This window comes from Theobroma cacao, chromosome 2 (genome assembly GCF_000208745.1).
Source record: "Theobroma cacao cultivar B97-61/B2 chromosome 2, Criollo_cocoa_genome_V2, whole genome shotgun sequence".
NCBI lineage: Eukaryota > Viridiplantae > Streptophyta > Magnoliopsida > Malvales > Malvaceae > Theobroma > Theobroma cacao.
The window spans coordinates 4655278-4668778 of record NC_030851.1 but is presented as its reverse complement, the minus strand read 5'-3'; the positions used below and the strand labels follow the sequence as shown (position 1 = coordinate 4668778).

Genomic DNA, 13501 nt, shown 5'->3' with positions numbered 1-13501 from the left:
ATTATAAAAAGAAAGAGATAAAAGCCTTCCCCATTCAGTCTCTGTATTGTGCCTGTCCACTGTTTTAGTAAACTTTCGTGTGAAGAAATACACAAGTTTTCTAGAACTTCTTCGAAGGCACAGCTCGGTACAGTGTACAAGCTTCGCCTCTCGCGATTTTCCAGAATGCTAAACATAGAATCAAGGCCAAGAAAATTTCTGAAACCTCATGAATCTAGATCTCTCAAATCCGTAGAAAGAATATGATATTTGAATTTCTTTTGATCCTTTATGTGGAAATAGACTGTTTAACACCAAGAACTCTACACAAAAGAAACTGCCTTAACCCCTGAATTAAAATGAGCTCAGTTTCAATGGTGTAGCATAAAAAGTTCAAAGAGAGACTGGGGGTTAAACTGGTCTAAAATGCAACTATTTACATGGAAACTAACAAGACACGTAGAGAATTCGTGTTTTCAAGCGGCTGGCATTGTGGTTGAAAGGACTACATAAGTCAAATATTGGAGTCCATCCTTGATTTTACTCACTGCAGTGGTCTGATCACCGTGGAGATGTTCGAAGAAGGCATTAGCTTTCTCCTGGATTGATGCCTGTGGAAGTGCTTCATGCGAATCTACAGTAGCACTCTTAATGGCCGCTAGATAAGCTTCAGCTACATCAGATATGCCTGAAAAACACATTTAAAGATAACCACCTTCAGCTATCTGTGCTCACATGTACCATGTAAAAATATAACTGATCTAAGAAGATAACAGAGGTACATGCTGCCGCAGGGGGGCAAGAAATATAACCTGTGATAAAGCTGCTGGATACAGCTTCCGCATATCCTATCATTGATTGTGCCTTTACTCTGATTAATTTAGCTTTTTCAATGGAATCCTCAGGCCAGTCGATATTTAGCATATCGCCATCAGCATCTTCATCTTGAACTTTGTTAGCACTAGATATGATAGATTTACCCAGCATCAGGAGCTGAGACACTGCAAAACAGCACATTTCCGAAAGCCTCTGCAAAGACATGCATAGTCATTTTAAATTCACCAAGGAACCAACAATAAAGATCATGTCCTAAAATAATTGTCAAAATGTTAAAAATAATTCAAAAATATCTCAATACATGAACCCCCTCTGAGTGCAGCGACTCTAGCCTTCCAGCAGTTCTTTGAATTATATCATTAACAGCTAATCCTGACAATGCATTTGTGAACCTGAAAATGTTTTGGAACTATTAACAACCAAGAAGTATCAATTATAATTAATATTATGCTTATCTGGAAAAAAAAAAAAAAGACTATAAATAACACTATAAAATGTGTTAAAAATCGTTGATCGCGAGCAATATTTTTTGCTGCATGTCCATCTGATTCATACTACATCAAGAAACCCTACACACTTGTCACCATGCATATAATTTAAACAATCTTAGGCGAAAATCCATTTTTTATCTATTTCAAAGCATGTGCAATATTTAGAGTTGAAAAGATGAAAATGGAGTAGTTATCAAGAGGAGGCTACTGAACAATATGGATACAAAATCAACTCAGTTAAAGGAAATTCAACTTTGATAATTAGAACTGGATGAGCTCCTGAATGAAAGCCATAATAGAAGATACCTATAAGTAGTGCAGACATTCAGAAAACCATATTCTATACCCAGTAATACCTTGGTGCAGAATTTTCTGAGTGAGGTAAACGAGAAAAAAACTATGTTTAGCAAATTACCCAGCAGCCATATCAGCAGCCTTGCTGACACTTGAATCATGCAAATTTTTCATCTCATCCTGACTGCCCTCAGTTCCAGTCTCTATTTTCTTTCCTTTGGCCAACTCTGGACCATTCCCCTCCATTTCAGCATCCAAACTGAAAATTTGCTGGATTTGTTTAAGCTTTCCCTCATACACAGATTTCTGTTCTGATGGTAACTTTGCTTTTCTTCGATTGAATAGAAGGGCATAATGGCTGGACAATGCTTCCAGTTCCTGACAGCATTACAGTTCAGCAATTTGAAAGATATAATCATTTCAATAATCCAACTCAACTTCAAGAATAAGAAGTTAACCTCCAACTGCTCTGGACCTCCATATATATAGAAGCATCGATCAAAACTGACTTCCTCAAATAACTGATCCTCATCAGATGGCTGTTCAGTGCCCTTAGGGTTCTTTTCAACTTCGATACCAGTTTCAGTGATTAGTAAATCCATAGTCTCCTTTCCCACATATTCAAGCACTTGCATTCCCTTTGTTGTAAAAGCTTTTCCAGTCTGCCAAATAAAAATGAGAAATAAGAGATCATTGCAACACTAATAAGCCAGAAAACAAGGCCTGCACAAACCTCAATTAATGATGGTGCAACTGAACCAGTGGGTAAACCTCCATGCTGAATAGAATCTGCAATGTTTGCAGCAGAATGCTCAAGCCTAGACAATAAAAGAGAGAAAAACTTATTAGCGGAAAAATGTTCAAGTGTATTCAGTTCTTGAGTTTCATGACAATAATTGTAGAATTGTACTACAACAAGGAGAAAATAAAGGTAAATTATAAAATGATGACACAAAACCAAGCAGCCTAGGTTACTCTGTTGTTAATCTTAGCATTAAAATCCTCATTTCTAGAAGTATGCATCCACCCAAAAACAAACTTTAAATATCCTAGATACCAGGAAAATACTACTCAAAAAGTCTCATACGGACCATAGATGAAAAAATCCATATCCTGTCCAAAAAATGTGACTCAACTACAGCCAACTTCCCTGTTTTTTATATTGAAAAATGAGCCCTACTAAATTTCACTTGGAGCTTTGGCAACTACTGTAGGAGGTGTGATGTACATGCACTTGTTAACCAATCCTTCCTAATTCTCATCTTGGCAGTTCCAATTGAACACTTTCCATTTTTCATTATTCTCAAAAGTGAAGATTTTTTTACCATCATTTTTCACTTTTTTGTTTTTGTTTTTTTTTTCAGTGTGCAGCCTCCCTACAGAAGGCGCATGGGGGTGTCTAGTCTCCTGTTGTTCCTCAGTAGCTCAGTGTTAGAGCTGGTTGATGTCCTGAACATAGTCACGGCTTCACAGAGGGGGAAAATCCAATATACTGCAAATATTCCATGATGATAGAACCCTGAACCCATTGCTTTAGAAATTAAAGATATTCATATTGAATGAGTTCTGAAAATTTTGAAGATGCATAGCAATTAATAAGCATCAACCCATTCGTTTTTTATTTTGTGCTCGTTAGTTCCTGGGAATCAACTAATTATTTGAAAATCAAACTCTCTCTAGCTTGCGATTTGAACAATCAATCTTCGGCTCTGGTGCAACTAATCACAATTGGAAAGGAAAACGATACATTGAAATGCAATGAAACATACTTCTGAACAAGATTGGTACCCCCTTTCCATGCACTCCCTAGTGCTTGCCATGCACCAGAAGCCAAATTCTCCACAGAGTTGTCAAAAACCTTCAAACCCTGCAAACATTGCAAGTAGGACATAAGATGATGCTCAACCAATATCAAAAACAAAAATATTGATTCTGATTGATCAATATCAAAAACCAAATATTGATTCTGATCCATCGTAACGCTATAATATGACTGTCAGTGCACTCTGGTGTGTCTGCAGAAAAAAGGACAGAGTTTCGAACACAAATGAAAAAGCAAAAGCTGCAGGACTACCATCATCCCAGATTTCTGCACCAAGTGCTAGTACACATAATTTCAAATATCAAAATGGATAAAAAAGACTTGCCTGGCCAAGGAAAGAATCGTCACTGGCTTTCTCTAACTTATCCAGAGCAGACTTTCGTAGTTTGTCATTTTCATCTTCACCTTCCTTTTCAATTGGAGATTCCTCTGCTTCTTCCTCCTTAGAAGATTCTGAGTCTTCAGCAAGTTGCATATCTGCCAGGCTCTTGGCAGCCTTTTCTGCAACCACAGAAGCCTGCATCAAGAAAGCACTGCTTAATAAAATTGAAAACAGCATGATATCACCATTACATGATAAGCTATTGCGCATAATTCTTATAAAAAATTATCAGTTTATCCTTTCTGAAGTGTAAATGACAACCTTCACTATTTATAAACTCAACACCTCGCCTCTGAATTTTCACACAAGATAAGGTCCTTGAACAATGGCACATTTCTAATGCTTCACATATCAAACACAAATTTATTCCACTAACAAAGAGGAAGGTTTAATTCAACAAAATAAAACTTCTCTACTAAAAGCAATACTGAATAAGGCTTCCACAATTCACAGTATCAAAAAGCTACGAAATTAAACAACCAAAAAGACTCTTTATTCAAAATGGCAATTCGAAAAAAAAAACCCCCAAAAACAACCAATTTCACTCCAAGATCTGAATACCCACATTTCCAAACATAATTCAAAAAACAAACTTTAATTCGAATACCAAAAACAAAACGGAAAAACTGTTAATCCCATAATTTGATAGTATTATATATATAAACGAATACGTAGAGAGATAAAATGAAGCTTACATTGCGACTGATCTCCTCAGCGGCAACAGTGGCAGCTTGTTGAAGATCCGAGAGAACAGAGAAAGCAGAGAAACCCCAACCACCCCATCCTCCTCCACTCTTTGCTGTCGTAGTTGATGCTGATCGTTGCTCCTCCTTCTTGGGTTCTTCTTTTTTTCCTGCAGATTCTCTTTTTTCTTTATCTTCCATTTGTTGTGGTGGTGGGTTCTTGGTATCTTCCATTTCTTTTCTTTGTTTTTGTACCAAAAAATGCAGAAGAAATTAGTGACGTAAGTCTCAAAAAAACAAAAGTTCTGCTTTTGGCTTCGATTTTCTTGTGATTTTAATAACAGAGAAGAGATTGAATGAGATCTGCACAAGGATGCTGGAGCTTCAAGTTGTTGAGGATAGCGGCTGTTTTCAGTCGAAAATGGACCACGAAACCGTGACTCAACGTGCGTTTGAAGGCAATCAACTTTAAAACGATGCCGTATCTCTAAAAATTAAGCAAATTAAACGCCTGCGTTTTGTGTTGATTGGGCCAATCTTCCCCTTCTGGCTCTTTCCAAACGGACCAAACCTATTCCCGTTGTCGACCCATTGTTAGTTTTCCACTTTTGAACCTAATAAAGTCCTCTTGACCGCCAATGTCAAAGTTTATAAGGTGTTTGAAATACATAATTGCATTTGATTCAGCAGCTAGTTGATTGATCACTAATCATCAACTAATGCATGCTAAGAAAATTAATGATCCTGATTGATGGGTACTTTCTTGCATTTTTTAAATTGACCAAGTTTTAATCTGTTTACTACTACATTTAATCAAGACCCTTTTGTCTCTATGCAATTTTTGTTCTATCAGAAGTTTGAAAATGAATTTCCTACGTACACAAGGCAGTGAAAGGGTCCGGTGTGGCTGACTGGTCATCCCAAGGACCATGGTGGAATAAACTATGAACCACTACAAGCTAAAAAATACAAAAGTGAAAACAGGGGAAAAAATTATGCTACTACTATTCTTTAACATTTCATGAAGGCAAAAACTGAAAATCTTAAGTCTGCCAGGTTCCCTGATAGAGCAGCACCAGGAGGTTTCTGTTGATCCATTCTGAATGTTGGGACATCATATCCGAGTAGTGTTGGTTTGTGTGAGCATCGTACTTGCACTTATCTATGCCTTTCTTGTTTTGATATGGGCTAGGAAAAAGAAGCCTAAATCCAGTGATGGAAAAGTGACAACTACAACCCCAGTTTCATTGTTGGAAGTTAAGGTGACACTTCCTATGGAGGTAATATTTGGGGACATAACAGTTGCCAAGAAATATGATCCACCAGAACTGGCTCAGATTCCAAAAAATAGGCTTGGTGAAGGTACCCTGGGGACTTTGTTTAAGGTTGTTCTTAAATGTGGTTCAATTGTCACAATCCGAAAGATCAGAGAAGGGCTGATCACGGATGCCGTTAGTCTTGACTTGTGGATTAACTTCTTTGGAGGAATCCGGGATGCTTGGCTCTTACCAATACATTTTAGTTTTTGGTATGGAGGAGAGGCTTTTATTCTGTATGAGTATGTGATCCTGGGGAGTTTGGAGGAGCTTTTACATGGTAAGCTACGATTTCTTCCTATATCTTAACCTAATTTTCATATCCATTTTCTGGGGTATATTTCTGATTGAACCTGATTAAACTAACTTGTCGAACTGTTAATTGCAACTCTAACACATATTCTGTCGAATTCTTGGAGTAGAAACTCTGATGCTTTTGGCAGCTTATAGATATAGATGATGTTAGAGCTCTAATTAACTTTTCTATCATTTGCAAATATGCAGGCAGCGAAGGGATTCAGTTCACTCCATTAAACTGGGGAATTAGGAAACAGATAGCATTGTGTGCAGCACAGGCAGTTGCCTCAATTCATAGCCGAGTAACTCCAAATGGTGAAGCTCTTGTTTGTGGGGTGATTAAGGCTTCGAACATCTTGATTCGAATGGATTTTTCTGCATGTCTTTCGAGCTACGAAACACCTTACCTAGTACCTCCGGAAAAGATGATCAAAAGAAATTCTGGCCGTGTGGCGCCTGAACTGAAGAATCTTCCAAAAATGTTTACACAGAAGTCTGATGTTTACAGCTTTGGAATACTGCTACTAGAGCTAATTACTGGGAAGAGGCCTTCAGTGACCAACCTGGGAGCGTACATAAAAGAAAAGAAAAGGAAAGAAGGACTGACTAGTATATGCGATGAGAAATTGGGAGAAGTGAAGGAGAACATGGTCGGAATGATTGAAATTGCCAGGCTTTGCCTGTCACGCAATCCACAAGATAGGCCTTCCATGGATAAGGTAGCGCAAATGATCAAGTCTTTGTAACTAGAACTTTTTGGTCCTTTTGGTTTCACTTTGGAGACAGGGAGATTAGAACCAATTATATTGTAAAGCTACATGTCTTGTATTTAAAAGTTATAAAATCACAATAAAATGAAGAAAAAGCAATAAAAATGGTGAAACTTTTGGCTTCACGTCATGTTTCATGACATAACTGAAATTGGCTGAGCCTAAACATGAACATCACAGGCTGCAACAATTGTTCTTGTTTATTATTTCATTATTATTCTATTGTTGATTTATAATTCTTAATAACATAACAGAGTTAAGGCATTGGTGTGTATTTATCATTTGTTTAAAGCTGTGTGACATTTCAAAAATATGAGAAAGTATATGATTATTTGGAATGTTTTCTTTTTTCAATGTCATGCAGATATGCCTATATGAAATGACGAATTCAACAAAAATAAATGCACTAAATAATTACGCTTAAACTCTAATTGGCACCTTGATTTTGTAGCAACCAAAAAGGGAAAAAAAATGAAAAAGAGACAGATTAAGGGAACGGAGGAAACTAAATCAGATGTAATGGAGATTCATATGCATATAAGGAACTTCTCTACTTAATGGAAATTGCAAATCCATTGAGAAGTCAAGCTAACAAAATGCCTGTGTACTTTAGCCTCTTTTTTTCTTTTTTCATTTTTATAGCCAAAAGGGTGAATATACAATATAAAGATGTTTTAAGGCTATACTATTTAGTAGCCTGGGAACATTGGTGGAGGTGGCGAGGAGTACTGGAATCCCAAGTTTGGTGGGAGAACAAATTCCTCGGTAGGTGGCGGTGCAGAAGCAACAGGAGGAGGAGGAAGAGATGGAGTTGGAACTGGTGGTGGTGGTGGTGAGTAAAGCGGTGGAGGTGGGGATCGTACAGGTGGTGGTGGTGAGTAAAGCGGTGGAGGTGGAGAGTGGACGGGTGGTGGTGGTGGTGGTGGAGAGTAGACGGGTGGTGGTGGTGGTGAATGGGCAGGTGGTGGAGGGGAGTAGACTGGTGGTGGTGGGGAGTAGACAGGAGGTGGTGGTGAATGGACTGGTGGTGGTGGTGATGGTGAATAGACAGGTGGTGGTGGTGGGGGTGAGTAGACTGGTGGAGGTGGCGAGTGAACTGGTGGGGGTGGTGAGTAGACAGGTGGAGGTGGTGGTGGAGAATAAACTGGTGGTGGTGGTGGAGAATGGACTGGTGGTGGCGGTGGTGAATAGACTGGTGGCGGGGGTGAGTGCACGGGTGGGGGTGGTGAGTAGACTGGTGGTGGAGGTGAGCGGACCCCTCCAACAGGAGAATTACCGTGTGGGTCAGGTGAAGGCATTGGTGACGATTTTGGTGGTTGGGGAGTTGGATTCTCCGGTGCTGCTGGTGATTTTGGTGACTCGGGAGTCGGCTTCTTAGGTGCTGGGGGTGGCTCCCGAGTTGGGTTCTTAGGTGCTGGGGGTGGCTCCCGAGTTGGGTTCTTAGGTGCTGGTGGCCTGATAGGAGTCACTGGAGATTGGTCATGTGGATCAGGTGACGGTGCTGGTGCTGAAGATGGTGGTTTAGGGTGCCCCTGTACCGGAGGTCGTCGATGTGGCTCCTCCGGTGTGGATGGTTTCGGCTTTGGTGTTGGAGGAGCTGTGACGGGTGGTTTTGGCTGTGGCTTTGATGGACTGGATTCATAAGGTGATGGTGTCTTAGGAGGGTGTGGTTTGGAAGGTGAAGAGCCTCCACCACACTTGTCCTTGCTACAGTCCACAGGGCGGCTCACCACTGGGTAGCATTCCTTGGCTGACTTCTGCTTTGGCCTACCACCTAAACAGTTGCTGGTGTCATCTATCACAATGTCCTTCCTTGAAGGTGGAATGCAAGCATTGGCCTCTCCCTTGAAGTAGTTGTAAGAGAATGTGAAATTGGACAAGCTCGACAACTTGCAGACATTCTCGGGTACAATTCCTGTCAGCTTGTTGTGGGAAATATCCAAGAGCTCAACCTTCTTCAAGCCTGAAAAGCTTTGTGGCAAGATACCTGTAAATGAGTTGAGGCCAGCATCAAAGACAGTCATGTTGCTAAGCAACCCAACTTCTGCTGGGAAGCAACCACCAAGGTCATTGTTCATGAAAGTTATCTCATTCAGGTTCGCCATCTTGCCAATGCTGTGTGGAATGCATCCGCTGAATTTGTTGTTGGCAAATGTCACAACAGACACCGTGGATTTGCCAATCGTTTCGGGAATGGTGGAGGTGAACCTGTTGTTGTTCAAGAACAACGCATCCAGGTCCTTTTCGAAAATGCCACAAGGTAATTTGCCTTCAAAATCATTGAATCTGACATCAAGGTACTTGAGCCCTGGCCATGATAGAACAACTTCTGGGAAAGGACCAACAAAGCGGTTGTTGCTGACATCAAACTCATGCATAAGCGTAAGCTTAGACAAGCTCTTAGGTATAATTCCACAAAACCTGTTAGAGTTTATGTGGAACAATGCAAGATCAGTCATAAGCCCCAACTCTGCTGGAAGGTATCCAGCAATGTCAGCATGATTAAGATCAACGCCGGCTACAACACTCAACTTGGGGTCATCCAGTGCCGGGGCACAGAAGACACCGGTGTAGGCACACACATTGGGGCCAACCCAGTTGCCAGTTGTGTTCAATGGATCAGAGTACATAGCCTTTTTCCAGGCTTGAAGGGCAATGTAAGCCCTCTTGAGCCTTTGATTGGCGAAAGTTTCAACTATTTTGACTTCATATTCAAAATCCTCTGGAAGTTCGCCATTTTCAGGGAGGGTTAGGAGCTGGCGATGAGCAATATAGGATGCTTCAGCGTCAGACAATGCAAAAGTGAACGTTGATAATGAAGAGAGAAGAAAAGAGAAGAAAAGAAAGCAGCCAAAGGCCTGCAATCTTTGAGGTTTAGCCATTGCTGACCACCTTGGTAGGCCCAAGGCTGCTTATAGAAGGCAGATGGTTCTGAAGAGGGGTGGATTATATTGAGGGAGAAGGAAGGTATGGTTTGGCAGACATTGAGAGGTCATTGGAAGTTGGCTCCTGTTTTAGCACCGGAAAGTTTGTTGGGTTCGTCTGGACACCACAAAATTTTAGACTTGCCTCTAATTTTAGACACAAATTTTAGGGAGGGGCATTGCATGGTTCGCGGGATGAAGGCTAAATGAAACCAGAGCTCAAAACTAACAACTGACCAAGTCCCCTTGCCACATATCTGCTGCCAGATTGTAAGCTTTATGGCTGGACCTGGACATGAAAATCTTCTAGTTGTGAACAAGATTAATCTGTAATTCTATATTCCTCTTATAACATCAAATTCTTGCTTCTATATTTTGGCACCTTAAATGTGGCATCTGATGTGACAAATTCCTGATAATTTGCAATTTACTTGTTTGTCAAACACAATAGTTTAGTTATTTTCCCCCTTCTTTCAACTGCTCGGTTCTGATAACTGGAGGAGAATGCATAATCAACAGAGTCACAGTAAAGTCTGCAGAATGTAAGCTGCAGCAACCTTCACAAGATTCATGCTCACTATTTAACTACATAAAAGAAGACCTGGGATTTTCAATCCAAAATAGTTTGTCCCCACTGGCCACAACATAATTGGATGTGACACAGAATCGTCTCAAAACCTGCTGTGGTTCTAGAATGTGAAGAATTTTACTGCACTGGTTCTGACTGCCACTTGGATTGCAACTCAAATTACTGCGACTTGAGGTTAAATGAAAAATTTGCCCTTAGTTTAAGTGCACAAGCAACTAAACACGTTATGTTGGGAAGAGCATGTAATCATTTGCTTAATTTCCTAGTTCTGCTCCTATTTTGTTAGCTTGGCTGTACTTCTCTTATAACTTGTTAATCACAAATGCAAGGAACCACATGTCTAAAATCCATCCCTAGTAGTACAAATATACTTTGTATGAATGAAAGCAAAGAAAATTTTGACTATAGATACAAAAATGAGCAATGAACAATATTGTTCTGGCAATGCAAGCAAACTTTCAACAATAACAGTCATTTTGCCACTATGATACAACTCTCCAAAGCAATCCCATTTTCCAATATCACACAGCTCAGAGCTTCACAGTCACAGCCCCTGGAAAACTTTTTTGCTAGAAACAAAAGAAAATTGACTCTTAAAAAACTCCCCCACACTTTTATCTACAATGAAGCCATATGCTAATTCAATTACAAGGTTTCGTGTATCAATCGGTTTCGTGGTCAGGGACGGGAGAGTACCAAGCAGGCGACGTGCCTTTAGTTCTAAGCAATCTAGTAAAGGGCGAATCAGGCATTCTAGCTCTCTCTTCCTCCTCTATTTCCTCTGCAGATTTCGGCAACCCATCTGGGATATGGTAGAATCTTTTTCCTTCATTTTCAGTATTCAATGGCTTAGACATACTAAAATAACCGTTGCCGTTTCCCTTGTTGTGGATGGCAGCAATTCCATGTAAGCATCCAATCAACGACTTAACGCCCCCTGCTTGAAGAATTAACTTCTCTACATCTTCTTTCGGTGTCTCTCTCTGTTATGCATTAAGGAGAAAAATTAAAATTGGAAATTACAATTATGACATTAAAAAAGATTTTTTTTTCTTTTGCTTTGATTTATTTACTAAAAATTCAAACAGAAATTAATTAAACTAAAAAAAAGGGGCTGTCCATGGTAGCTTCCTAATAAAACTACCACAATCTCATCACTAAGATACAAATATTGCGAATTATTATGGATTTTATAAGCTTCACAAAAGAGTTTAATTGATTGTCGCGTACTTATTTTATACTAGTTAAACTAATACGTACTTATTTTCTTTCTTCTTCTTTCTTTTTTTTTTTCTGTATTTTCTCATCATCCAAACAGGTGCAATGCTTAAATTTAAAATCTAAAAAACTTGCCTCAAGATCTTTTAGTTCGAAATAAGCTCTCCAGCAACTATAAGAATCGTCTCCTTCAAGCGTCGAACAATAATCTGAAAATTTCAAAATTTCACCGAAATCAATAAAAATAACGAAGTAAATACTATCACCTAAGTTTAAAAATGTTATAAAATTAATTACGTACCAGCGAGCTCGTTCTCGGATTTCTCGATCAAGGGAGGCTCTTTAACGGCACGCTCGAATTTTGTTCTGCTAAAAGGCTCGAGCTTCGGTATGTAAGCGTCGCTGCTCGAGGAACAACGAATCGTCGAAGCGAATCTCGTTTTCGACGACGGTGATAATCCAGTACGGTGGATATCTTTAGCCTCGACCAGGATAGGAGACGAATAGGTACGGAGTTGAACCGACTTTATCATCGCAACCAAACGGACACAAAAACACGGAGTTTTCTTTCTTTTCCGCTAAATCTTGTTTTGCTCAAGATCAAGAAGATGATTATGTGGCGATGCGGTTAAATAGTGGACCGAACTGGATAAGGATCCACGATATTTTATTGCTATTAAGGGGATTAGGATATTTTGGGTTGACTATTCTTATTATTGGGGTGACAGGCGAATCGTGGCCGTTGGATTTGTATTGGTTGGGTTTGATCTTAAAATAAGGGCCGTTGGATTGGATGGTTCTTGATTAGCAAAGTGGGAATGATTCAGCAGCAGGTGCGCCCACTGTTTTTGCACTTATTGGGCTTTTTGGCCTCTCATTGCTTGTTTCGTGGATAAGTTGTCTTTTCATCCACCGCAAAGAATACCGCAAAGAATAGTCAATCTGATAAAAATCTTAAAAAAAAAAAGAAAAAGATTATTTCTGACTGGGCTTGCAACATAATTTCTAGTCTCGAGCCCAAACATGATATGGCCTTTAGACCCAAAGCAAATGAGTAAATCCCAAGGCTCGAACGTATGGCCCAGTAATTAATAAACAATCCCTTTCTCAAAATAATAAATTTTGAATTTTTCTTTTTTCTAAATAAAAAATAAATATTCATATCTTTTATAATTAGTTGAGAACAATAATATTCAAGATTTATGATTTATTTTTTTTATCTTGTGCATTAATAATAAATTTTTTAAACTTTACAAACAATTTAAATTCATAACAAGTGCACCAAGAAATTATATTAGAGAAAAACACAAAGAAATTATTTAATTAACATATATAATCACATTAATGTACATCGGATTACATATATTTAAAGTCGTTAGGAAAGTTTAAAACACTATACAATAACATTGTTGTGTTTAATTATTTGCAAGTATTAATAAAACTATTCTATTTTGTTATTCCTTTAAGAGAAAATAATTTCACACTTTGATGTAACAGTAAATGGGATACCAGCACAAGACATATCGCTTTGGCCAAATCCAACGAGCATTTCATGTGCACTACAATCTTTGGACTTCCCCTTTAGAGATGAGTTATAAAAAATCTATTCTTATCACAAAAGTTGTTATCAGTTAAAAGTTATTTATAATTTAGTATATGAGTATTTGATTTATTAATTAATATGTAATTTTTTTTATGTAAATAGGGTTTGAATTTTTTTTTTCAAGTTCATAACCTAAACGTAAAATGAGAAAATTTTTAAATTGATATAATAATATAAAATGCAATCATAGAACATTTAACATTTCATAATCGACTATAATTTTTACATGTGCTATGTTATTGCTGTCAGGCAATGCATATCCACTTATATTTTTTAGTATTATTAGTTTTTTATGA

General features: G+C 38.7%; 4 protein-coding genes across 4 annotated transcripts; 1 reads left to right on the top strand and 3 right to left on the bottom strand.

The window, feature by feature from the left end:
* On the bottom strand, positions 222–4921 carry LOC18607868. Its single transcript, XM_007042263.2, has 9 exons — positions 4501–4921; positions 3749–3940; positions 3371–3468; positions 2335–2419; positions 2060–2263; positions 1723–1979; positions 1118–1208; positions 792–1008; positions 222–667 (listed from the first exon to the last, which is right to left on the bottom strand). The coding sequence occupies exons 1-9, from the start codon at positions 4720–4722 to the stop codon at positions 456–458; spliced, it is 1578 nt and encodes a 525-aa protein (XP_007042325.2). The 5' UTR covers positions 4723–4921; the 3' UTR covers positions 222–455.
* LOC18607867 (probable inactive receptor kinase At2g26730) lies at positions 5592–6885 on the top strand. Its single transcript, XM_007042262.2, has 2 exons — positions 5592–6084; positions 6309–6885. Exons 1-2 carry the CDS (start codon positions 5592–5594, stop codon positions 6845–6847), a joined length of 1032 nt encoding a protein of 343 aa, XP_007042324.2. The 3' UTR covers positions 6848–6885.
* LOC18607866 (pollen-specific leucine-rich repeat extensin-like protein 3) lies at positions 7357–10165 on the bottom strand. Its single transcript, XM_007042261.2, has one exon. It carries the CDS (start codon positions 9751–9753, stop codon positions 7561–7563), a length of 2193 nt encoding a protein of 730 aa, XP_007042323.2. The 5' UTR covers positions 9754–10165; the 3' UTR covers positions 7357–7560.
* Positions 10766–12243, bottom strand: LOC18607865 (CCG-binding protein 1). The gene is made up of 3 exons (XM_007042259.2): positions 11904–12243; positions 11738–11811; positions 10766–11367 (listed from the first exon to the last, which is right to left on the bottom strand). The coding sequence occupies exons 1-3, from the start codon at positions 12133–12135 to the stop codon at positions 11047–11049; spliced, it is 627 nt and encodes a 208-aa protein (XP_007042321.1). The 5' UTR covers positions 12136–12243; the 3' UTR covers positions 10766–11046.

What these genes read in the sequence shown, in the direction of transcription:
- LOC18607868 (XM_007042263.2), bottom strand. Translation starts at nt 4,722, where the DNA reads ATGGAAGATACCAAGAACCCACCACCACAACAAATGGAAGATAAAGAA. An exon ending in GCTGCTGATATGGCTGCTGG is followed by an intron (nt 1,209 to 1,722) that starts GTAATTTGCTAA and finishes AAACATTTTCAG; the next exon opens with GTTCACAAATGCATTGTCAG. An exon ending in TGCACTCAGAGGGGGTTCAT is followed by an intron (nt 1,009 to 1,117) that starts GTATTGAGATAT and finishes ATGTCTTTGCAG; the next exon opens with AGGCTTTCGGAAATGTGCTG.
- LOC18607867 (XM_007042262.2), top strand. Translation starts at nt 5,592, where the DNA reads ATGTTGGGACATCATATCCGAGTAGTGTTGGTTTGTGTGAGCATCGTA. An exon ending in TTTGGAGGAGCTTTTACATG is followed by an intron (nt 6,085 to 6,308) that starts GTAAGCTACGAT and finishes GCAAATATGCAG; the next exon opens with GCAGCGAAGGGATTCAGTTC.
- LOC18607866 (XM_007042261.2), bottom strand. Translation starts at nt 9,753, where the DNA reads ATGGCTAAACCTCAAAGATTGCAGGCCTTTGGCTGCTTTCTTTTCTTC.
- LOC18607865 (XM_007042259.2), bottom strand. Translation starts at nt 12,135, where the DNA reads ATGATAAAGTCGGTTCAACTCCGTACCTATTCGTCTCCTATCCTGGTC. An exon ending in ATCCGAGAACGAGCTCGCTG is followed by an intron (nt 11,812 to 11,903) that starts GTACGTAATTAA and finishes TGAAATTTTCAG; the next exon opens with ATTATTGTTCGACGCTTGAA. An exon ending in TCGAACTAAAAGATCTTGAG is followed by an intron (nt 11,368 to 11,737) that starts GCAAGTTTTTTA and finishes AATGCATAACAG; the next exon opens with AGAGAGACACCGAAAGAAGA.